At 47.9% G+C, this 26269-nt stretch overlaps 1 protein-coding gene across 14 annotated transcripts in view; it reads right to left on the bottom strand.

Annotated features, from left to right (window-relative positions):
• srcin1a (SRC kinase signaling inhibitor 1a) overlaps positions 1–13451 on the bottom strand; it is a 685230-nt gene extending 671779 nt beyond the window's left edge. For 9 of the 14 annotated variants that reach the window (XM_072487461.1, XM_072487462.1, XM_072487469.1 and 6 more), the window contains exon 1: positions 13240–13451. In XM_072487461.1, the coding sequence (XP_072343562.1) occupies positions 13240–13261 (22 nt within the window). In that variant the 5' untranslated portion in view covers positions 13262–13451. Of the gene's footprint in view, positions 1–13201 lie in introns of all 14 variants that reach the window. The other 5 variants (XM_072487470.1, XM_072487474.1, XM_072487473.1 and 2 more) reach the window with 2 other exon arrangements.
• Positions 13452–26269: the final 12818 nt, after the last annotated feature.

Raw genomic sequence — 26269 nt, 5'->3', positions numbered from 1 at the left:
CACAGCTCTCCTATGTAACGTGGAAAGCAAGGAGACTCATTATACAATTGGATGATGCCTGACCAACAACCAAACAGCTTTTTCTCATTTTCAATATTTTTATATCTGGTCAAGAGAAATATTCAAAGACACTGTCCCGATCATTTGTCTCCAGGGTTACACACAGCAGCACCCTGGAGATTGACCCTTCAATTCCTGAATTGACCTCCAAACCAATCCTGGAGGGTTGCCAACATTAATCATCTTTACCTTTATTGTCACAAGTAGGCTTAGATTTACACTGCAATGAAGTTACTGTGAAAATCCCCGAGTCGCCACAGGTGACTAGGGCAGCATGGTAGCACAAGTGGAAAGCACCGTGGCTTCACAGCGCCAGGGTCCCAGGTTCGATTCCCCACTGGGTCACTGTCTGTGCGGAGTCTGCACGTTCTCCCCGTGTCTGCGTGGGTTTCCTCCGGGTGCTCCGGTTTCCTCCCACAGTCCACAGTCATGCAGGTTAAGTGGATAGGCCATGACGGTTAGGAGGGGTTATTGGGTTATGGGGATAGGGTGGAAGTGAGGGCTTAAGTGGGTCGGTGCAGAGTCAATGGGCCGAATGGTCTCCTTCTGCACTGTATGTTCTCTGTTCTATTCCGGCACCTGTTCGGGTACACAGAGGGAAAATTCAGAATGCCCAATTTACCTAACAGCACGTCTTTCGGGACTTGTGGGAGGAAACCGGAGCACCCGGAGGAAACCCACGCAGACACGGGGAGAACGTGCAGACTCCGCACAGACAGCGACCCAAGCTGGGAATCGAACCCGGGACCCTGGCGCTGTGAAGCAACTGTGCTAACCACTGTGCTATTGTGTCACCCACGTTACTGTGGGGATTTTGATGCATAGTACAATAGCTCAGAATCATGCTCATCAAAACTATGGAAAAGAATTGGAAGGATAGCTGATTAAGAAGGAGATGGAGGATTGCTAAGGAAAGGTATTGGTAGAAAAGACTGAATGTGAATGCAACTCGGTCCCGGCCATGGAGGTGTCACACCAAAGACGATAATTGGCCAACAACAGATAACATAGTATGTGCGGTCAAATAGAACATTCTGGAAGATCGCATCGGAGGTTAGATGTTTCACTTGGGTGGCTAAGTCTCTCAGCCGCGAATCCATGACAGAGCATTTGATGAATGGAAGGAGTGAGATGTGGGAGTGGCTCTTCCGATTCCCACAGCCTCTCACATCCTTAACTCTTCTAATTTGTGAAGAAATCCTGGTCTTCTCCAATCATTGACCCTGAAGGGAAGGAAGAAGAACTCTGCTCCCTCTAAAACTGAATCCATGGTTTTACTTTGAAACTGTATATATATATATCTGATTGGATGCTTCACTACCTCAGGATTATGACCCATTCATTACTTTTTGAAATATAGCCACTGTTGGAATGTAGAAAACACAACAGCTGATTTTCACACAGGATCATGGAATCATAGAAATGCTACAGTGTAGAAGGAGGCCATTCGGCCCATTGAGTCTGAACCAAGTCTCCGAAAGAGCGCCCTACCTAGGCCCATGCCCCCACCCTATCCCCATAACCCCATCTAACCTTTTTGGACACTAAGGGCGATTTAACATGGTCAATCCACCTAACCCGCATATCTTTGGACTGTGGGAGGAAACCGGAGCACCCGGAGGAAACCCACACAGAGAACATGCAAACGCCACACAGACAGTGACCCAAGGGCAGAATCAAACCCGGGTCCCTGGCGCTTTGAGGCAGCAGTGCTAACCATTGTACCACCTGAGGCTTCCAACAAACAGTCATGTGATAAGGTGTGCTGTTAGGTGAACCTAACATTCTGAATTCTCCCTCTGTGTACCCAAACAGGCGCCGGAGTGTGGCGACTAGTGGATTTTCACAGTACCTTCATTGCAGTGAAAAATGAAAAATGAAAATCGCTTTTAGTAGGCTTCAAATGAAGTTACTGTGAAAAGCCCCTAGTCGCCGCATTCCGGCACCTGTTTGGGGAGGCTGGTACAATGTAAGCCACCTTGTGACTCTAATAAAGATTATTATTATTACAAGAGAGCTGATCATTTCTTTCAGCGATTTGAGGGACAAATAGTAACCAGGAGAACACCCTTAATCTTCTTCAGATAGTGCTGTGAGAGCTTTTATATCCATCTGAAGCAACACTTTAAAAGATAGTACCTCAAACACTGCAGCATTACTGGACTGAAGTGTCAATCAGTTTAAATATCCAGAACAGAGCTTGAACCCAGAACCTTCGAATGAAGAGGCAAGAGTGCTACCCAGGGCTGAGGTAGACACTTCCCTGGAAAGGTAGGGCTGAAATATACACTCAGTGCCGACTTGGGGATGTCCTCCTCCATTCACGAGGAGGGACAGTGCCACCAGCCTCCTCACCAGTATGTTGTTCAATTGCCAATGCTTCATGTGCAAGTGGGAATGCGGAACAAAGAATCTGTAAATATTTTATGTACAGTATAAACGAGTGCGCAGTGCCGGCAGACTTTATCTCAGTACTTTGCGAAACCTCGTATAATTATTGACTATGCTGCATAACTGGCACTACAGTATCACAAGTGAAATGTGTTTTAACTGTTATCTGAAATACATTGTTTATATGATAGATGTCTTTCTCCTCTTCAAACATTATTCAGCAGCTTAATTCATGATGGGGTAAATTTGCTGAGCTGAAATTTGCTGTGATCCGCAGCGATACCGCTTGGAAATAACGAGTGGCATGTCCAGTTTCCTCGGAATGCCACTTTCCACTGAGGATAGGGTCTCAGAATCATCACTTCCAGATTCACCACACTATCAACTGCTCAAGCCCATTGAGGAGGGGTGGGGTTAGGGACACTATTGGCCCGGCGGGGGGCGGGGGGGGGGGGGGGGGGGGGGGGGAGGAATCATTGTCATATCGCAAAAAAGACCATTGGCTTAATTGGATAGGCAGCCATTTTAAACCACGGACAACTTTACATCTCCATTCCACACTGGGGTCAACTCTATTACAAGCAGGTGAGAAGAGGGAAACCAGCTCCCCTCTAGTCAACCTCCTGGGTTGGTCACAACAATGTATTGATGAGGATATCCTTTTCCAAATCAGAATGTATTTTACTATTTAAGCTGTGAGTATTAAGGAGCCAGTCAAGCAATGATTTTCTGAGTCAAAGAAGGAGCAAATCTATTAACCATTAAGTCTGAAAAATATCACGAAAACCCCCGGCCCTCATGCAGTCATTCAGGTCAAATGTGGCACCCAATCACATAAGGTGGCACAGTGGTTAGCACTGCTGCCTCACGGCACCTGGGACCCGGGTTCAATTCTGGCCTCGGGTGACTGTGTGTGTTGAGTTTGCACGCTCTCCCCGTGTCTGCGTGGGTTTCCTCCGGGCACTCCGGTTTCCCTCCCACAGTCCAAAGAAGTGCAGGTTCGGTGGATTGGCCATACTAAATTGTCCTTTAATGTGCAAAAGGATAGGTGGGACTTTGGGGCGTGAGCCTGGGTGTGGGGTGCTCTTTCACAGGGTCGGTGTAGACTCGATGGGCCGAATGACCTCCTTCTGCATTGTAGGGATTCTATCATTAGGTCACAGAAAGCTTGGTCAAAGAGGTTTAAGGAGCATCTGAAAGGAGAGGGAAGCGGAGAGTTTTAAGGGGAATTTCCAGAGTTTAGGGGCTGGAGGCACGGCTTTCAATGGTGGAGTGATTAGAGTGAGAGTGGTAGAGTTTTACAGCTCAGCAAGAGGCCTTATGGCCTATCAAGTACCCATCGATTGTAATCCCAGTTTCCAATACTCAGTCTGTAATCTTGTTTGCTATGACATTTCAAATGCTCATCAAAATGCTTCTTAAAGGTTGTGAGGATTTCTGCCTCCACCTCCCTTTCAGGCAGCGAGTTCCAGATTCCCACCACACGCTGGGTGAGAAAGCTTTCCCCCAAATTCCCTCCAAACCTCCTTCCCTGTATCTTAAATCTATGCCTCCTGGTTATTGACCCCTCTACTAAGGGTAAAAGTTTCTTGGCGACTAGGGGCTTTTCACAGTAACTTCACTGCAGTGTTAATGTAAGCCGACTTGTGACAATAAAGATTATTATATTTTGTACACCTCAGTCAGGTCCTCCCTCAGCCTCCTCTGCTCTAAGGAGAACAACCCCATGCCGAAACAGCCTCTCTTGCTGTGCGGTGGATAGAGTCCCTACCCTTGATCCAGAAGGTCTGATTACAATTCCCACCCCAGGACTTGATGACCAAGGGAGGGTTGTTCATAAGGCAGCCAAACTTGAGTTTTAACCTGAAAATCTTTTCAATGCGTGTCAAGGTGCAGTCAGAGTGAGAGAGGCTCCCGGTCAGTCATGTGATGGAAAGGAAGTTGGGCCGATCAAAGATACAGGTATGTGCAATAGTAACATTTTAGTCGCCAATTGTAACACTTTGTTGGGCTCAGATACCGTTTACATCTTGATTGGAAAATGAACACCACTATTTTGAGGCCAACAGACAGACACACTAACTGTCCTCTAACCTCCCTGTTGTGTTTCCAACCCTCCAGCAATTAAAGATTCACATGCAGGAAACTGCTGCAGGTGACACCCAGACGTAAAACTACCGGGATATTAAAAACTATGCAGGCATGATCATTTCATTTTCTTTGAATATTTAGATTGGAGATCAAAAAAAAAGGCTGTTTGACGGATACATTAAAAAAAATAAATTTAGAGTACCCAATTTTTTTTTTCCAATTAAGGGGCAATTTAGCGTGGCCAATCCACCTAACCAGCACATCTTTGTGTGGTGGGGGTGAAACCCACGCAGACACGGGGAGAATGTGCAAACTCCACACGGACAGTGACCCAGAGCCGGGATTCGAACCCGGGTCCTCAGCGCCGCAGTCCCAGTGCTAACCACTGCGCCACATGCTGCCCGTTTGAGGTAACTAACAGTCTGGCCGTTTCTCTGACTGGACATGATAGAGCCCCGAGATGATGGGCATGCCAGGTGACCAATGGCAGGAGTATGGGCGGAGCTGTTGCAGACAAGAGGTCACATGATGAAACCACCAGGAATAAAGTCCAACCCACAGTTTCCAACCTTACCTCACAACCCCTCCCTCAATTCGTAATATCAAGTATGTAACAACGCTGCAGTCATCAGGATTGATCCGTAGACCTGAACTACATCAACATTTCAGGGAGAAATAACTCATGAATTTTTTAACAGCAACCATCAGATCATGTAACATGGTACTGACGGCTATGTGGCACAAGCTATTTGCTGATTAACACTGTGTTCGTGTGCACTGGAAGTATAGGCACGTCACTATGTATATCCTGGTAATTTTAATCAGCAGTCACTTGTTCCTTGTTTGCCTTTTCAGTTCTGTCTATGCTTCAGCGCCGTTAGAGACTTCTCCAAATTGGCTTCTATTAGCAGCCCAAAAGGGTCAGCGTGGGTATTTTGTTGCAAACATCACTTCAATTAAATAGTTTTATTTACCCATGTCTTTACGCATGACCTGGCTTTGCTACATGTTCGAACGTGCTGTGCAGCTTTGCTCAGGTGGATGCTATTTCAGGCTCACGCACTTTTCACGCAACCAGAATTCCTGCGGAGCCCTGTGTCTCAAAGGGGCTGTTACTCGGGTGCTAGCCTGTAGCATGCATTTGGTGCTTCAATTTCAGTGGAAGCCTCCTGCTGGAATGTCCTGTCCATAAAGCACAAAGGCTCCTCACGCAATCCTCTGATACCATCCCCAAGTAACCATGCGTGTACAACAACAACATGCATTCCTGCAGCACCTTCAACAGAGCAAGATATCCCAAAGCTCTTCACAGGAGTATTAGCAGTCAAAAATGAAATTAACCACACCAGGAAAAACTAGGACAGGTGACCAAAAGAAGAGTTTTTTTCAACGACCTGTAAATTCCAGATTTATTTATTTTTTGATATTCCTTCATATGGGTGTCACTGGCAAGGCCAGCATTTGTTGCCCACCCTTAGTTGCCCTTGAGTTGTGGCACTCGCTGGGTCATTTCATTTCATTTCAGAGGGTGATTAAGTGTCAACCACATTGCTGAGGGTCTGGAGTCAGGCCAGACCAGGTAAGGACGGCAGATTTCCTTCACCGAAGGACATTAATGAGCCAGGTGGGTTTTTACAACAATCGATGATAACTGTTGTTGTGCTATGCTTCTTCATGTAGCATAAGCTGCTTCCTTGATGCATACTCTGACAAAGGAAGGTTCAGACTTTTAACACATTTATTGAACAGTTAACAATTCTTCTATTTGAGTTTGACTCTCCTGCTAATCTTGCTATAGTAACTCAGTCTAACTAACCAGTCTGCTCTAATCCATGCGGTGGGTGTGATGCTTCTGATCTGCCCCTGTCCTTCTCTCTGTGTGTCGCCTGTGGAAAGAGAGAGAGCATGTGTGCCCTGTCCTTTTATATGGGTTGCCCTCTTGTGGTAGTGTCACCTCTGGGTGTCTTGACTGCCCATTGGTCCTATCTTACTGACCTCTTGGTTGAATGTCTGTGTGTCATGATGTCTCTGGTGCTCCCTCTAGTGTTTATTTAGTCTTAGTGTATTTGCATTAACCCCTTGTGTATTTACAGTGATGCATATCACCACAACTGCCATGGTCACTTTTTCTGACATAGGATTTATAATTCCAGATCTTTTAACTGAATTTAAATTCCACCAGCTGCCGTGGCGGCATTTTAAACCCATGCCTGGGCCCCTGGATTACCTGTCCAGTGACATTACCACGATCTCCCAGAACAGCTAGACTGGGTTTACATGCCCCCGTTACCCAGGAGGGATTTTTAAACTTGTTTCTACAGATCATTGTCAGTGTCACAACATAACAACTATGCTGCCCTACACTTACTATCACCTCACTAGCAAATGTTAGAGTCGCTGGGAATGTCGGTCCGGAATGAGAGCTGCAGTGTTTCCGACCTACATCCGAGTCATCCCTCCTTCCGGCGTGTGACCAGTGAACTCAGCAATTTATGAAACAAAAGATGACCAGGATTAACATCTCCATGTTACCTGGCCAAACATACCGGACAAACACAAAAGCACCACCAATTTACCCCTGTAATGTTCTAAATTACTTTATTTAATCACGACCTGGTCCCAAAGTTAAAGAAAAGACCCCCATTTATTTAACACCTTTCACAGCATCAGGATGGCCCAACACGCACATTAAAAACTTCCAAAGTCGGGCAGCACGATGGCGCAGTGGTTAGCACAGCTGCCGCACGGCACTGAGGTCCCAGGTTCTATCCTCGCTCTGGGTCACTGTCCGTGTGGAGTTTGCACATTCTCCCCGTGTCTGTATGGGTTTCGCCCCCACAACCCAAAGATGTGCAGGCTAGGTGGATTGGCCACGCTAAATTGCCCCTTAATTGGAAAAAATAATTGGGTAATCTAAAACATTTTTTTAAAGCTTTCAAATGTCAGGAACACAGCAGCCAGTTTTGGCACAGCAAGCTCCCACAAAATTGCAATGATGTAATGACCCAGATCATCAGGTTTTTTTAAAGTTGTTGGATTCACGTTCAAAGCTTTGTGTAATATGAAACAGGTAAGAAGTTATACATATTGGACAAGAGACCTAACATTAACCCCCTTCATCTTTCAACCTCAGTGACAGAGTGCAGGGATAGTTCAAGTCCATTACCGTTATTTGATCTGTTACTGATTTTTGGAGGACATTTTTTTTCTATTGATTTCTTTCCTTCCATTGCTAGATGGTCACCACTCAGCCCACATGCAGCTAGTGATTAACATTCTTTACCTGTCCACTGAAGTTTGCAATGGGTTCAATGGACTCCAGTCACTCTCATCCAAGTGGCTATTTATTTATTTATTTTAAATTTAGAGTATCCAATTTTTTTTTACCAACTGAGGGACAATTTAGCGTGGCCAATTCACCTAACATGCACACCTTTGGGTTGTGAGGGTGAAATCCACGCAGACATGGGGAGAATATGCAAACTCCACATGGACAGAAGTGGCCATTTATTAACTACCAGCCGAAACAGTGCGAACTGCACAGCTATCAAGGCATGCTCTATGCACTTCTCAGCTATGGTCCACTAAAGTACTCTCCCAGCAGGGGTCATTGGACAAAGATCAGATTTACGTTTCTCTGCCTAATGTAGGAAAACTGAGGTCAATAGTAGCACCCTTGTGTCTGTCATCAGCTGACCCGGTAACACTGAAGAACTGAAATTGGGAATTTCTGCTCGAATTGACTCCGTCCAGCATTGGATCTTTCTTCTGAGCCTTCCGAGGATTGGAGTGTGAGTGTTATGGAGGGCAGTCTCATCACTCTTGCTCAGGTAGGAGATGCTCCATGCTCTTAATGTGAGGCAAGTCTGACTTCAAGACGTGAACACTTAATCTAGACTGACACACCCAGTGCTGTACTGACGGAGTGCTGCATGGTTGGAGATCCATTTTTTATATGAGATGGTAAACCGAAGCCCTGTCTATCTCCCCAGGTGGATATGAAGATCACACGGCACTCTTTGGAGTAGAGTGGAGACGTTATTCCCTGTATGCTTGTCAAGGGAGGGGTTGGGTGGGTGGAGAAGGTAGGGGAATTGGAGAATTGAAGGGATAGATTTTACGGTGCCTCCCCCTCCCTCAGTTCCACTAACACCATTCTTTTTAGCCTGGTGTATTAAATTTGGGTTGTGGGCTGTGGGGATGGTGGATATTCCTACTGCAGATTCCACATTCAGTCAGTGCAATGTACTTACAATGTACTTAAAGATTGGTGCGGGAGAGTGTGTGTGTGTGTGGGGGGGGGGGGGGGGGGGAGGGGGGGGGTTGTCCTGGACCCTTCCCAGGAAATTCTATTTCTCTATGCCCTTGAAATGCAGTTGGAGGCATTGTGAAAGGTCCAGACCATTACTATGCTGTGTTATTGATCCTGCAAGATCGATTCCCTTGTCTGGGGGCCCGGTGTCTCCTTTTACAACTAAACGTGGAGAAAAGCTGAAGGGACCTCAGCTGGGAGCTGTAGGTTGTGTTTGTCAGCTGCTCTAACATCGCAAGCAACTCCCAGCCATATAAATGCCACTATCCCAGGGATTCGGGATGATGTCTCTGACCTGGAAACTGTGTCAATTCTGTAACCCCACACCTGTCTCAGTGATGTGGAGCTACAAGCTGTTTTTACTTTTGCCGAATTGCTTTCCCCCGTTTCGAAAATGTCCTTTTCTGTAGTTATGATTTGATATTCAGGATGGAGAGATGCGAGGACAAGATTCCTGCAGCCCCAGACAAGGGAGATTTGTGGAATATCTCACTCCAATTACAGCCTCAACAAACTCCGAGGATTATAATTCCTGAGACTGTCTTCAAAGTGTTTGTGAGCGGTGGCTGTTGAGAGATGCATGAATCCCACTGGAAATGTACAACAGCTGGAAACATACAGCTAGATATAAGTATGCGTAATAAACAGAAACTTGGTGATCTTCGGTTTTATCCACAGAACATATCTTACAATTGATGTTCAGTGCTACACTGAAGCATCACTCGGAGACATGGTCACCTCCCAATTAGAGGATTGTGAGTTCAAATCCAACTCCAGTGATCTGAGCACTTAATCTAGGTTTACACACCCAGTGGCAGTATTGTGGGAGTGCTGCACTGTCAAAGGTGCTGTTGGCTTTAAGATACGATCGCAAAGCGAGGACCAATCTGTTCTCTCTGGTGAATGCAAGAAAAATCGCACGCCGTTGTTTCACATAAGAGAAATGGACTTGTCCCCACTGCCCTGGCCAACACTTAATCCTCCACAAAAATCATGACAAAACAGTTTATTTGTTTGTTATCGCCAGGATGCGTGTGGAAGCTTGCTATGTGCAAATTAGCTGACATTGGTACTTCAGAAAGGAGTTTAATTGGCTGTAAAGTGCTTTGCGATGTTTGGAGGTTGGGAAACAGGCTACATAAGTGCACGTAGTTTTCATATTTTTCTTGCAAACAGACACATCACAGGGACAGCGGACAGAATATGGTCACATGCAGAAATTCAAAAAACACCCCCGCGGGATTCTCTGCCTCGGGACCCTCCGTTTCGTTGGCAGCACCTGGATTTCCCGACAGTGTAGGGGTGGGGAAGCCTACTGTTAGTGGGGGTGCGATGTGCCGGAAAACAGGGCTGGTGGGACGGAGAATCCCGCCCAGGGTCTTCCAGAGTTACACCAACTATTCGTCACATTAACATAAACATGGAATTTACAGTACAGAAGGAGGCCATTCTGCCCATCGAGACTGCACCGGCTCTTGGAAAGAGCACCCTACCCTACATTAGCGAACATTCACACAAGTTAACATGCTTTAAATATCCAAGTCCTGGTTTTCGAGTCAATGGGCTGGATTTTCCAGTCATCGACACCGAAATCATGTTCGGCGACCAGTGACCAGAGACGTTTCCAACCAAATCAGGGGCTCCGCATGGGTTGCCACCGCCCCGATGCTCTGCCCCCAACTGGCTGAGTTCCCGACCGCGTGGGTCTCTCATGATCTCACCCGTTGGGAACTCGGCATGGAGGCTGCGGACTCAGTCCAGCGCAGCCACAAATGGGGGGGGGGGGGGCAATCTGTGGGCAAGGGGGGACATTATTCGCGGCTGGGGGCACTGTGTGTGGGGGGGGGTGATCCAGGTCGTGCAAGTCGGCCGAAGGGGGGGGGAACTATTTCGCTGGCCGGGTCCGCGAGCGGTCATCGCCATGCAGCACGGCGCAGCTACTGCAGGCCACCGCTGTGCCCATCCGCGGCCACGGACCCGGCAGTTCTCCGGGGCGATTCGGCAGCTCGAGCTGGCTGCCTTCCCGCTAGCCCCCAGCAAAATGCCACCGTTCCCACGTCAGCAGGGGGACATAGCCCCAGAATCAGAGAACCCAGCCCAATATCTGGTCATCGCACTGTGGCCTGGGATTAATGACATATAAATCTGGACCAGAATTCTCCGGCCATTGGGATTTTTTTTCCCCGCTGGCAGGGCAGTCCGGCCTGCAGGTTTCCCGGTGGCCTGGGGTGGCTTCAATGGTAATCCCGCTGCCAGCGAATGGCCCGCTGCCAAGAGACAGACAGCTGGAGGACAGGATAACCCAGCCCTACATTTACAAAAGCACATTTAATAATGTCATTGAACACAAAGCTGTTATTTTAGTGTTATGCTAATAATGAATGAAATCCAACTATTTATTCAGGCTTTAATTTCAACTAATGGTGACTTGTATTGTTAATTACATTTCAGGCTGATGAATAGAATGATCCAATGCAGGACGAAGCTCTCTTTAAAAGAATTGCCCAATTATTCGCACAATCCCCTGCTCGCTCTCCATAGCTCTGTAAATTTCACTTTTCTTCAAGCATTTATCTAATTCCCTTTTGAAAGTTACTATTGAGCCTGTTTCCACCGCCCTGCCAAGGAACCAGTTTCATATCGCAACTCGTCCTTTGAAAATAATCCCCTGCACCTCACTTCTGGCTTTTTGGCGAATTACCAAATTCATGAAGGTAGAAATAAGGAGAAACTGTTTCGAGTGGGTCGGTAAGACCCACTCGAAACAGTTTCTCCTTATTTCTACCTTCATGAATTTGAATACCTCTATTAAATTCCCCATTGAGATCTAGTATGCTAGTACCCATACCAGCCTGCTAGCACCTCTGCCCCTTGCCTTGCACTTAATCAGGTTGAGAAACACACACTGGTGATAAATAACATCATCATCATCCACGACTTGTGCCCATCATATATTTTAAAAACATTTTTAAAAGCCTCATACTGAAACAAGCAACTTGTTTTTTTCTGAAGTGCCCCCTTTCCTCAACAATCTCCCCCCCTGATCACTACCAGCGACATGAAATGTACACAGCGAGTGACAGACTCTGTGCTCGGTCCTCAGCGTCTGTCCAATATTTCAGGTCATTCCGGAAAAGGAATAAATTATTTACATAACCACTCTGGTCCAGGCAGCCAAGCCCAGCTGTCAAAATCCCAGGAAGGTGGCAGTGGGGAGTGGGAGAAAATCATTTAAGCCCATTATTTCCAAACTGCCCGACCTATTTTTCCGACAAATATTATCCTAACCAGCTTATCCCGTACCAGCCTCCCCGAACAGGCGCCGGAATGTGGCGACTAGGGGCTTTTCACAGTAACTTCATTTGAAGCCTACTTGTGACAATAAGTGATTTTCATTTCATTTTTCATAACCCCCCCCCCCAAATCCCACTCTCCCCTCCCTAACAGTCCACTGAGCCTGGGTGATTCACAAACTGGACACACCTAGCTCGCCCAGATAGAGAGCGAGTGCTTCTAGTTTTAAGATACACCAGTGCTACTGACACACAGATGGAGCACACACACCCCCTTGCAGTCAAGCACTGCATGCACAATCTACTTAATGCAAAATGAAACATTGGTTTTTTTCTGCAAACTGAAAAATTGCAATTCAGATTTTTTTTTAAGAAAAAGGCTACAAACGATATTGAACTCCAGCACCAAGGTAAAAGCAACAGATTCATTGCCACAGGAGGCAGAATATTCTTCGTCCCCCATATTGCCCAGGTTGCTCTGGGATTTGTACAGAACATGTCAGTTAAACCCAGCCGTCCCTCTGGCAATAGAATCAAACAGCAAGTAGAATATTCACTGTATTGAGTGTACCTCAGCCAACAAGCCACATTACTTTTTTACACAACAGCAGTTAGAATCGAGATATTGTTCATTCCGAGCAGCTTTACAATTAGAGACAGAAACAGAGAGTCAAAGAGAGAGATAGAGGCAGCCACAGCCTTTTTTTTTTACTGAGCAGCCGAGCTCATCTCGCAACAGATACCCCTCATCTAGTCCCGGAGATATCACGAGGTAGCGACATTGTACACGAACGACAAGATATAGTATCCTTCAGGCATGCAGTACACACACAGAGATAGAGAGTGAGCTCAGGCACCAATGCTTTTTTCCTCCTTTGAAGAGCGTGCCTTGTCTACTTACCTGGAAGAGAGTTGACAGCAACCCCCCCTCCCTCTTTTTCTCCCCCTCCCTGCTACAACAGAGCCGGCCCTCTGCCAGCATTAACAGATTTCCCCCCCCACCCCACCATATCAAGTCACCAGCAACGCTGCATTTGAGAACACAAATAAATACCTTCTATTTAACAATGCATGGAGATTTGGATGACATGCCTTGAGAAGGAGTATTTCCCATCTTGTAAGACACTCTGGTGTGGTTCAGATCCAGCAGACCATTGACGACGTTCAGTTTAGTGTTGGAGAGAGTGTGTGTGTGAGTGAATGTGAGATAGAGAGAGCGTGTGCACAGCAGAGCAGGAATGAAGAGGAGAAAAAAAATCAGCCCATGACAGATTAATGTGTTCTCCAGTTAAAGGACCCTCACTCCTCGCTGCTATAGGCGTCTGCTTTTGTGCCAGCCCCTGCAGCTGGTATTTATAATGAGCCCTGGACCACTCCTCTAGGAGGCAGGGGGAGGCAGGCAGCAGCACTCCGGAGTCCCGGACACACTATTGTGCTGCGCCCGGCCAGCAGCCACGGCTCTGCCTGCAGGGCCCGGGGTCTGGCAGGCTGCACGATGTATACAACCCCACGGTCACCGGCCTGGAGCTCATCCCCATCAATGTGACTGTCAGAGGCTGAATTCACAGCAGGACGCGCCTCCCTCAACCGATAAGGTCAAGTCACACACTTAGCTCAGGACCCACTTGAAGCTCAGTCCTATTGTTTATTCCCTGAACAAAGCTCCCTTTCCTCAGCCCATTCATTGCGCCGGTGGTTTGTCCCAGAGTCTGCGATAGGGTTAAAGACGAACCCCCCAAAAACACCACTGCAAACAAGCCCAGGGAGGGGAAATGATAGGGACATTCAAATAAAAATGGTGTTTTTACATTGGGGGGGGGGGGACATTTATTTCAACATATTTCCTGGTCTGTTCTATTTTTTAAAAATGGAATGTTGGGGGAACAAAAATCTGGATGGCAGGTTGCGAGGAATTGAGTGTATCTTTTGTACTGGCAGTGAGAAGGCGGGGCACCGCAGTGATGGACGTTTCAGCCGACCAATGGCAGGGATGTGGGGGTGGGCCTGTTAGAGGCAGGAGGTCCTGTGATGAAAACTCCAGGAAAAGCATCCAGAGTTGGCAGCCTCAGGGGGCGGGGTAGTATCATAGCCAAGCCCGGCTCTCACACTTGGGCACACCTCACTCTTCCTCTTTTTGTATTTTGCCAATTAAGGGGCAATTTAGCGTGGCCAATCCTCCTACCCTGCACATTTTCTTGGATTGTGGGGGGTGAGAACCACGCAGACACGGGGGGAATGTGCAAACTCCACACAGACAGTGACCCAGAGCCAGGATCGAACCTGGGACCTCGATGCCGTGAGGCAGCAGTGTTAACCACTGCGCCACCGTGCCGCCCCTCCGCGCTCACTATTCAACAGGGTTCAGATGAGTGAAATTGGGAAACCCAGATGATTTTTGCTGCCTCGCCTGCTCAGCCCAGGGTTGCAAGGTCTACTGTGCTGCCCACCCTGCTGTGCCAGTCATCTGTTGTGTTGTCCACCCTGCTGTGCCAGTCATCTGTCTACTGTGCTGCCCACCCTGCTGTGCCAGTCATCTGTCTACTGTGCTGCCCACCCTGCTGTGCCAGTCATCTGTCTACTGTGTTGCCCACCCTGCTGTGCCAGTCATCTGTCTACTGTGCTGCCCACCCTGCTGTGCCAGTCATCTGTCTACTGTGTTGCCCACCCTGCTGTGCTAGTCATCTGTCTGGTGTGCTGCCCACCCTGCTGTGCCAGTCATCTGTTGTGTTGTCCACCCTGCTGTGCCAGTCATCTGTCTACTGTGCTGCCCACCCTGCAGTGCCAGTCATCTGTTGTGTTGTCCACCCTGCTGTGCCAGTCATCTGTTGTGTTGTCCACCCTGCTGTGCCAGTCATCTGTCTACTGTGCTGCCCACCCTGCTGTGCCAGTCATCTGTCTGGTGTGCTGCCCACCCTGCTGTGCCAGTCATCTGTTTACTGTGCTGCCCACCCTGCTGTGCCAGTCATCTGTCTACTGTGCTGCCCCCCTGCTGTGCCAGTCATCTGTCTACTGTGCTGCCCACCCTGCTGTGCCAGTCATCTGTCTACTGTGCTGCCCCCCTGCTGTGCCAGTCATCTGTCTACTGTGCTGCCCACCCTGCTGTGCCAGTCATCTGTCTACTGTGTTGCCCACCCTGCTGTGCCAGTCATCTGTCTACTGTGTTGCCCACCCTGCAGTGCCAGTCATCTGTCTACTGTGCTGCCCACCCTGCTGTGCCAGTCATCTGTCTGGTGTGCTGCCCACCCTGCTGTGCCAATCATCTGTCTACTGTGCTGCCCACCCTACTGTGCCAGTCATCTGTCTGCTGTGCTGCTCACCCTGCAGTGCCAGTCATCTTTCTGCTGTGCTGCTCACCCTGCAGTGCCAGTCATCAGTCTGCTGTGCTGCCCACCCTGCTGTGCTAGTCATCAGTCTACTGTGCTGCCCACCCTGCTGTGCCAGTCATCTGTCTACTGTGCTGCCCACTCTGCTGTACCAGTCATCAGTCTGCTGTGTTGTCCACCCTACTGTGCCAGTAATCTAACTCAGTGCAAAGGAGCCCCTCGAGCTCAGCTCCTTCCTGATTTGAGCCTCACTCCAGAGGCTAGATCATTTAGTTCTGGCTGGCTTGCCCAGAGCAGTACTGAGGAAGCTCTGCACTGTTGGAAGTGCTGGTGCTGTCTTTAGGAACAGAAATTGAACTGAGGTACCACCTGGACTCCCAAGTGACCATAAAAGATCGCAAGGTACTGTGTTAACGAAAAGCTCTTCCTAGTGTCCTGGCCAATATTCACCCGTCGGTCAACATCACAAAGAAACCAACTGTCTGGTCATTATCACAGTAGGAACTTGCTGTGTGCCAATTGGCTGCTGCATCTCCTACATTATAACAGTAAATACCCTTCAAATGTACTTCATTTGCCATGAAAAACCTGAGATCATGAAAGATGCAATATAAATCCAAGTCTCCTTCTTCTTCAGTGCCAAATGACAAGATGCGTTTGTGCTTATGACAATGTGCTTATTGGAGAAACGTAACATTACAGGTTTAATTTTCCAAGCGTATTCAGAGGGTCGTGATTGGAGGGACTTTCCCAGGGTCTAATCCAATTTATAATATTCTGCATTTAAAGTCATCAGGGATGGTGTTTTCAATGTATGAAAGTGGCACATTGGGAGTTGGTGTATTTCAATAGAGAAGGTTTCAGGGCAGCTGCCCATTCACCAGCAGCAGGTGGCCAATGCTGCCAATGGAAGTGCCCGGTGAGGGAGCATCCTGGAATTTTCCAGATGGCACACAGGAATAGCAAAGTGCTATAACCCCCATGGGACCCACAGGGATGACCCAATTGATCTCCCCATCAGGCCTGTGGAGCGCGCACTCTCCCGCTGAGGAGCGGAGGCCCAACAGCAGGCTCATTAATCCCCTAAGATAAAAACCAGCCCAGGAAAGAGCCAGCATCTCCAGATGGTCCTGGCTACGACTTGGACAGTTGGTGTATATTCCAGCTGTGAGGAGGAAATTAACTACTTTCGACTCGCCTTTTCGGGAATCCTCATTGACTACAATACGGAGCCAGTTAATGGTTGGAGACGGCATTCCAGTGGCAGATCGAAGTGGGTGGGGATGGGGGGGGCGGGGGAGAGCAGTGATGCCATGTTTAATTCCTCCCTCCCTCTGCAACCGCAGCTGGCAAAGGGCCAGCACAGGGGCCAATGGCCATCCCATGGAGAAGATCCCCCTCCATAATAACATCCTGAGACCAGGCAACGGGGATCACTTTTTATTTTAGAACAATTACAGGTCTTCAGAGCGCGGAGAACAAAATTGTACCGTTTGCCATTCACAATTCCTCTGGCACTGCCCTTGTATCGAAGGAGAATTGGAAAATTATGGTCAGTCCTGCGATTTTCACCATTATATGTCTCAGCAAGCTTGCCTCCTGGTGACTTAGCACTTCAAAGTGTAGCCAGCATTTCTAATACATTCTCTTTATCAATTGTTAGCCTATCCAGTATCAGTATCTCAACTGCTCCTGTTTTACTACTGCTTTTACACTATCCCTTCCTTGCAAAGTGCTCATTTAGTACATCAACCACAGTCTCTAACTTCATGCTCATGTCCCCTTGTTGGTCCCTAACCAGCCTGACTACCCGCCTGACTACGCTTTTTACTATTTATGTGCCTGTGGAAGACTTTTGGATTGCCTTTTATGGTACCTGCCTGTCTCTTCTCTCACCACTTTGCCTCTCAAATTTCCGTTTTACATCGCCTCTGAACTTTCTCCATTCAGGCTTGTTCTCATTTATCAACCTGCCGCCTTTCCATAAACCCCCATGTTCATGTTCTATTTCCAGGGAGCTCTGTTTTTGTTTGTCTTACCATTCCTCCTCGTTGGAATGCACCCTTGATTCGATCTGAACCACCTCCTCCTAAAAGGCAGCCGTGTCTTCCATTCTCCTTTTGCCGGGACCTTTGATTCCAATGTTCCCGGAATAGATCCATTCCCATTCCATTGAACTTGGCCCTTCTGCAATTGATATTTTTATTCTGGATTGCTCCTTTCTTATAAATAACCAATGCTTTACGATTTCATAATCACTGTTCCCCAAGCCTTCCCCAACTGACACTTAATCCACTTGGCCCACCTCCTTCTGCATAACCAGGTCCAGCAATGCATCCTTCCTTATTAGGCCCCAAACAAGCCTGGGTCAAACAAGGTCTCCCACCCGGAACGACCTTTCACCCCTCTGCTCTGACCACTGACTCTTCTGGGAGGCCTGACGTGCCTCCACCCTCCCCGACAAATTTTGAAATACAAGATCCAATCGGGTTCTCAACCAATGACCCATGAGCCGCTCGACTGGCGTGACCCCTGTGGCTGAATGATGGGTTGAGTTGTACAACAACAAAAAATTAGGCAACCTCTGGCGAAGTGGTTTATCAGATTGCATCTTCATGACATCCTTGAAAGTTTGAATGACCCTCTCAGCCAGATTGTTCAATGCTGGGTGGTAGGGGGCTGTCCACATGTGCCATTTGGTCCCACAGAATTCTGGAAAGCATCACCAGTGAAGGGGTGCCATTGTCCAAAACATGGGAAGCCCTTGGATGGCAAATATACGGCACAAGACGTCCATCGTGGCCGACGAGGACATGGTTCCCATCTCTGAAAGCCACTTCGAGTGAGCAACCAGCATCAAAAACATCTTGCCCAGGAATGGGCCTGCATAATCAACGTGGACCTTGCTCCCTGGGCAACCTCAAACTGTCAGAAATATCACCTTCTTCTTGTCCTTGCCTGTGATCCCATTCACGGTAAAGACGAAACTGAGCCGGTTGATGTACCGACTCCATTACTCAACCCCTTGGTCATTGGGCCTAGTTTCCACTCACGGTTTAAATGTTTCCAACTCTTGCTGGCGCTTCTCAACTTTTCAACTTCTTTCCCCCCTTGATTCACGACGACAATCGGCTGCGATCAAACACTTTTACCTCGTCGCCAATGTGGTGGCTCGAGACACACGCTGGAGGCTTCCAGCAGTAAACAAAAGGAGTTTATTGATGACAGGCACAGATCACGATGCAACAGTTCTTTACACTTCAGCTCCCTGGTCCACTTTGTCTGGTGTCCTGCTCCCACAGTTCCACGCAAGCTCCCCATTGGCCAGGATTTGAGTGCTTCCGTGCGATTGGTCACAAGTCGGTCACGTGGTCCATGCAGCCTGACCCCTTAAAGGGGCCACGTTACCCACAGTAATGAAAAAACTCGCCAGCGACTGACCAATCAATACCTTCCTTTTGTGAGGGCCACGAAGAATCCAGCACGAGTTTTAAGGATACAAAGTAATAACATTTATTTACAATAACATATATATATAACAGCAGCAGCAACTTCCCTTGCTGCACATTCCTTCCTGCTGGTTCCAAACTGGCCAGCTTTATTTATACTTGGAGTTTACTAATGGCTTCTCCGCCCCCCCCCCCCCTCATTGGGGAAGCTCATACTCCCACAGGATTGTGGGATTGTCATTAGTCCCCAGCCAATGGTAAGCAGGCAGGTTATAACATCCCTCCCCCACAAAGTCCAAGGAATCCACCGAAGACCCTGGCGAAGGAGGGCGTCGGACTCATTTTGCCGCAGGCCGGACACCATTTGCACGCGGCGCTGGATCAGGCGGCGTGTAACGAGATGGAGACCGGCGCTTCCGTGATGAATGGCGTAACGGTTGTACATCCACGGCCCGTGGACCCGAGGATTCCCCCTCTGATGCGTCCTGTGTCTCCATCTCGGAGTCAGAGTCTGCTGCCTCCGTCATGTCAGCGTCTCTATCTCCATTCGGTTCTGTAATGACCTGCGCAGGCTTTGAGTGAGGTACCAGTGGAAGATTGTGAGGGCTACCTTCCCTTGTCTCTGGTCTCTGCGGCTGTAGAAATGAGCTCCGGGGGCAGGGAATCTTTGGAGGGGATAGTCTTCTGGACCGAACATGGTCTACATGTTTGCGCTGGAGACGACCCTGGGCTTGCACCTGGTAAGATATAGGGCCCGTTTGGCGAAAGATTACGCCAGGAACCCACTGGGCACCACCAGCAAAATTCCGAACGAACACTGGGTCACCGGGCGCAAACTGCCGAATCGGCCGATGCCGAGAAAATCCCTGTCCCTGCCGTTCTTGTGTGCGGCGTACTTAGGAGTTCTGCGGGAGCTACCCCAGTCACCGCATGGGGGGTGGTCCTATACGTAAACAAAAAGCGAGCCAGTCTCGTGTCCATTGATCCGGAAGACTGCTTCTTTAGGCCTCTTTTGAATATTTGCACTGCACGCTCTGCCAACCCATTTGAAGCCGGGTGGTAAGGGGCAGTGCGGATATGGCGGATGCCGTTCATCTTCATGAACCTCGCAAACTCCTCACTCGTGAATGGAGTGCAGTTATCCGTGACCAGCACCTCGGGGAGGCCATGCGTACTAAAAGACAAACGCATCTTTTCAATTGTTGCGCAGGACGTTGTCCCCTGCATCTTATGCACCTCTAGCCATTTAGACGGGGTGTCGATTAATAGAAGGAACATGGATCCTTGAAAAGGGCCTGCGAAATCTGCACTCTCTCCCCGTGTCTGTGTGGACCTCACCCCCACAGCCCAAAGATGTGCAGGGTAGGTGTATAGGCCACGCTAAATTGCCCCTTAATTGGAAAAAAAAGATTTGACTACTGTAAATTTACTTTTTTTTAAGGGGCAATTTAGCGTGGCCAATCCATCTATCCTGCACATCTTTGGGGGCGAAACCCACGCAAACATGGGGAGAATGTGCAAATTCCACACGGACAGTGACCCAGAGCCGGGATCGAACCTGGGATCTCGGCGCCGTGAGGCAGCTGTGCTAACCACTGCCCCACCGTGCTGCCCCGTAAATTTATTTTTTTAAAGTACATCCCTGCTCTTGTATTCTTGTCCTCTCTATATGAATGCTATCATTGCGTTTGCCTTCCTAACTGCCAACTGAACTTGCACCTTAACCTTAAGAGAATCTTGAACAAGGACTCCCAAGTCCCTTTGTGCTTCAGATTTCCAAAGCCTTTCCTCATTCAGAAAATAGTCCATGCCTCTGTTCCCCCTTCCAAAGTGCATAACCTCACACTTTTACACTTTGTATTCCACTTCTTTGCCCACTCTCCTAGCCCGTCCAAGTCCTTCTCCAGCTCCCTGCTCCATCAATACTACCTGGCCCTCTACATATCTCTGTATCGTCTGCAAACTTAGCAACAGCATCCTCAGTTCCTTCTTCCATTTCGTTAATGTCACTTCACCAGATTGACATTGGGCCTCGGCAGATAAATAAGGAGGGCAAGTTGCATAAACGTGACTATTATTCCCGTAGTTAAAAAAAGGTGGAGGGAGTGAAATGATCGAGGAGTCTGGCTTGTGAACATGGTTTGATAGGTTAGTCAGAATTATTAACTGGAATTTACAAGCCCCCCCCCAAACCCCGGGGCACTTTCCCCGTGAAGGAGGAGCCTTGCCATTGGCCACGAGTGGGATCCTGCAGTCCAACAGGAGTCTCCGGTGTTTTTCATGGCTCACCGCTCACCGGTCCTGCCGCCAGGGAACTATGGCGGGCGTCAACTTCGACGGGTCCAGAAGGTCCCACCACTGGAAAGGAACAGAAATTCCCATAGAAAGTTCCAGCACAGAAGAAAGCCACTGTGTCCATGCTGGCTCTCTACAAGGGCAACTCAACTAGTCCCACTCTCCCGCTTTTTCCCCATAGCCCAGAAGATCTCTTCCAGAGAAACTGGTTCCTTTGCTGGAAACTACCCAGGTTGATGTGGGAAATCTTAAAATTAGACTGGGGCTGATCTGGACCAAAATCAGGAAGCACTTTCACAAAAGGAGGTTGGAGAAATGTCGAAGTGTATAAATCTCTCCATTCTCTGGGTGCTGGGGGCCAGCTGGATTTTTAAAGGCTGGCATTGACACATTCTGGGTAAGAGCATCAGTAGATTTGGGGTGGAGCTGGGGAATGGATTGAGGTGAAAATCAATCGTGGTCTAATGGAATGGTAGAACAGACTTGAGGGGCAGACTGGCCTCCACCAATTCAGATTGCAGCCTACCTCCAAAAAAAGCAGAGAACAAGTTCGTTCAAACAAGAAACCATTCCTCTGATCAAAGCAAAGTGGGAGGAAGAGCTGGGAGAGGTTATAGAGGAAGGGGTCTGCTGTGAGGTGCTCCGGAGAGTGAATGCATCCACCTCATGCGCGAGGTTGGGGCTGATACAGCTGAAGGTGAAGAGGGCACCTCACGAGGGTGAGGATGAGCCGATTTTTTGAAGGAGTAGAGGATGTGTGTGAGCGTTGCGGGGGGGGAGGGGGGGGGGCGCTAATCATGTTCATATGTTTTGGTCCTGTCCAAAGCTAGGGGAGTACTGGAAGGAGGTTTTTAGGGTAATTTCCAAGGTGGTGCATGTGAAACTGGACCTGGGTCCCCGGGAGGCCATATTCGGGGTGTCGGACCAGCCAGGGTTGGAAACGGGAGCGGAGGCAGATATCATAGCCTTCGCCTCGTTGATCGCCCGAAGGCGGATCCTGCTGCGATGGAGAGCAGCCTCTCCATCCAGTGCCCTGGCGTGGCGGGGGGACCTGTTGGAATACTTGACCCTTGAGAAGGTTAAGTTCGAACTGATGGGAAGCTCGGAGGAGTTCTACAAGTCATGGGCACTATTTATTACGCACTTTCAAGAACTGGATAACATCGAACATTAGTTGGGGGGAGGGGCTGGGGGGGGGATGGGTGGGAGGGTTGGGGGGGGGAAGGGGAGCTGTGTAGATTAAGGGTGACTATGGATAATCCCCGATTCCTTTTTGTCATTTGTTTATGTAAACATGCGGGCAGATATTTGGGGGTTGGTGGGCGGATGGGAGCGATGTTACTGTTATGGGGATTGACATATCTTGCTGATTTTTGTTTATTGTTGATGGGTGTAAATGCGGGAGAAAATGTGAAAAAGGAGGAGAATAAAAATATTTCTAAAAAAAAAGAAACCATTCCTCTGAATTCCAGGACAGCGTTGAGAGGGCCATGTGAACTTGTGGTGATGGTGCAAAGTTGGAAATACTGGAATGGGTCCTCACCTACTTCCGCAAGCAGGACATTAGCGCAGATTATATAACCAGCGAGCCAATCTCTTCAGGCCCATTTTACAGCACACTTTTCAGCCCTGTAATTCAGCTCATGGCCAATAATATCGTTAGAATTAGGAGCAGGAGTAGGCCATTCAGCTCATCAAGCCTGCACCATCATTCAAACAGATCGTGGCTGACCATCTACCTCTACGTCATGTTTCCCAACTAACCCCATATCCCTGGATGTCATCAATATCCAGAAATTGATTGATTTCTGTCCTGAACCCAATGATGGAGCTTCCACAGCCCTCTGGGATAGAGAATTCCAAAGATTCACCACCCTCTGAGTGAAGGAATCTCAGTCTTAAATGGCAAACCCCTTATTCTGAGACTATGTCCCCTGGTCCTGCACTCACCAACCAGGGGAAACATCGGACTCCATTCTCCATTGGTGGCTCCTCTGCTTTGTCAGCAGCGCACTCTTGCCCACGGATCTCCCGACGGCGTGGAGTTCCCACAATGGGAAACCCCATTAGCCGACTGCCGGGACGGAGGATCCCGCTGCCAGGGGGGGCGCAGGTGCGGCAGGGCGGGGAATCCCGCCCATCCCTGTGAGAATTTGATACGTTTCAATGAGATCCCTCTCATTCTTCAAAACCCGAGAGAATACAGGCCCGTTTTCCTCAATCTCTCCCCATAAGACCATCCCACCATCCCAGGAATTAATCTGGTGAAGCTTGGTTGCGCTTCCTCTATGAAAAGTGTATCCTTCCTTAGATATTGTTATGGGTCAGGGTTTAGAGAACCCCAAAGTGTATCATGGAGTTCACCTGACCCACAACTTTGAATAGATTGTGGTATGGGGAGCACACGGCCCACTCTACAGGTGTGGTACAGCAGAAATGGAAAAGTATTTTTAAAAATAAAACAATGTTTATTCTATGAACGCAAGTTAACCTCTTTTAAAACAAACAGTGAACATCTAAGCAATCATTCATTCAAATACAACACGAAAGACTACAACCCTAAGTAAGCTGTCCTATTAACATCCAAATGACTTTACAAACCTTCAAACAGGAGCACATTAGGTTTACATTCAATACTGAGACCTTTTACAATTCTGGGTTCACCAAATGATCCATAGATGGTCTTTGGATGGCAGAGATCAACAGTATAGCCCTTTGTTTTAACTCCAGATGCAGCTCACTGAAAAACACAGACACACCCAAGCTTTTCTCAAACTGAAACTAAAAAGCAGAAGTAGAGCTCAGCTCCACCACACTCTGCCATCACTCCAGTAACATGAGCAGCCCCATTTCTTAAAGGTACATTTTTTAAACACCCATTTCTTAAAGGTACTCTCACATGACAATATAGAGACCAAACCTGTACAGAATACTCCAGGTGAGGTCTCACCGAGACTCTATACAATTCCAACAAGATATCTTTACTCCTTTACTCAAATCCCCTTGCAGTGAAAGCCAACATACCATTCACCTTACTAATTGTTTGCTGCACCTCTTTGTCAGCCTCGCTTGATAGGGAGCAGGGCCTCTCAAGCTATAAGCCCCTGGTGACAGACTAGCGACCAGTTCCTGGAATTACTAGTGTTGGAAACAGACAAAAATTTGCCTTAGTGCAGCGTTGGGTACGGGAAAAGAATTGGAATGGAACCTCTTTATTGAAACAAACGTCTTTCAATTTCTCGTTTTCTGACCATGGCTCCTGTGCGAATGTGTTGGTTGAGAACAGGACAAGACTCCTTGGACAATTGAACAGTTAATTTAGTGGATGATGCATTAGAATCTCTCATTCAGAGCCTGCTTGATTTCCTGAAACATCCTGAAATTAAACCCAGGAAAGAAATTCTTCCATGTTGACATTTAATATCACAGTTCTGGTGTGGGTGGTGCAGTTGTTCATTAATTATTCCGCTTGTTATATATTTTTTTATTCGTTCATGGAATGTGGGCGTCGCAGGCTGTACCAGAATTTATTGCCCATCCCCAAATGGGCTTGGAAGGGCAGTTAAGTATCAACCGCATTGCCATGGGTCTGGAGTCACATGTAGGCCAGACTAGGTAATGAAGGCAGATTTCCTTCCCTAAAGGACATTACTGAAACAGATGGGTTTTTATGACAATCAACAGTGGTTTCATGGTCATCATTGGACTTTTAATTCCAGATTTTTATTAAATTCAAATTTTGCCATCTGCAGTCCCCAGATCATTATTCTGGGTTTCTGGTTTACTAGTCCAGTGATAATGCCATTCCATCTCCGCCTCCGCATTGTCACAAACAGTTTCGGGCACTACACATTCTACAATATGAATTAATCTACATTCCTGAAAATTACAGCATAGGAACAGGCTCCACACGGGCCTTCTTCCACCTTACTCTATCTCACCCTATCAATATAACCTTTCAATCCTTTCTCCCTCATATACCTAACTAGCTTCTCCCTAAATACAGTGATGCTATTCACTGTAACCACTCTGTGTGGTAGCAAGTTCCAGCCACTCTCTGGGCAAAGAAGTTTCTCCAGAATTCCCTGTTGGATTTACTGCCGACTATGTTACATTTATGGCCCCTAATTTTGGTCTTCTTCAAAAGTGGAAACATTTTCTCTGCCTCTACTTTAAGGAACCACTTCGTAATCTTAACAACCTCCATCAGGCCACACCTCAGTCTAGGAAGTGAAGAGGATTAACACTCAGCTGAGGCTTTATCAGGTAAACAGCTTTGTGATACTATACATAAGAATAATTCCACATCGGGGAGGTACGGTGGCGCAGTGGTTATCACTGCTGCCTCACGGCACCAAGGACCCGGGTTCGATCCCAGCCCCGGGTCACTGTCCGTGTGGAGTTTGCACCTTCTCTCCGTGCCTGCGCGGGTCTCACCCCCACAACCCAAAGATGTGCAGGGTAAGTGGATTGACCATGCTAAATTCCCCCTTAATTGAAAATGTTTTTTAAAAAGAGTAACTGCACATCCAGGAGAGGAAATGGTATAAATAGAAATGCCAACATTTAGGAAGAAAGAATCTTACTTATCTCAGTGAATCTTCTCTTGATACATTATCAGCCAGAACTCATTGTAACCTTGAGAACTGAGCTCCTGTCTTTGTCGGGTCCATTAATTGTCTATGATGTGTCTCCAGTGAGGTGTATAGTATTATCAACCAGGGGAAATCACACTTGAGCAAAGAACCCTTTCCACTTGTTCGACATGTGCTCTGGCGTTGATTATTTACAGAATATAGCAATTGCTTGTGGAGTCTCCAGGTGCACATTCAGGACGAGGCTGCATGCTGGAATGGCATCAACATTAGAAAGACTCTGCGGCTGTTTCCTCCCTGTCTCCTCAACGTCGTCAAACTGAGGTCCATTGCCCCGTCTCCTGCATCAGCTCGCTCTAGCAAGTGTGGGGCCCTTTACCTGCCATACTCTCCACACCTTTGTACAGTCCATTCCTCCTTCGAGCTTTGTGTCATCGAATAAGTGCTTCTCGATTCACCT

Source organism: Scyliorhinus torazame, chromosome 21 (assembly GCF_047496885.1).
Source record: "Scyliorhinus torazame isolate Kashiwa2021f chromosome 21, sScyTor2.1, whole genome shotgun sequence".
Taxonomy (NCBI): Eukaryota; Metazoa; Chordata; class Chondrichthyes; order Carcharhiniformes; family Scyliorhinidae; genus Scyliorhinus; species Scyliorhinus torazame.
Note: the sequence above shows the minus strand (reverse complement) of the source record. Positions and strands in the feature narration are given on the sequence as shown.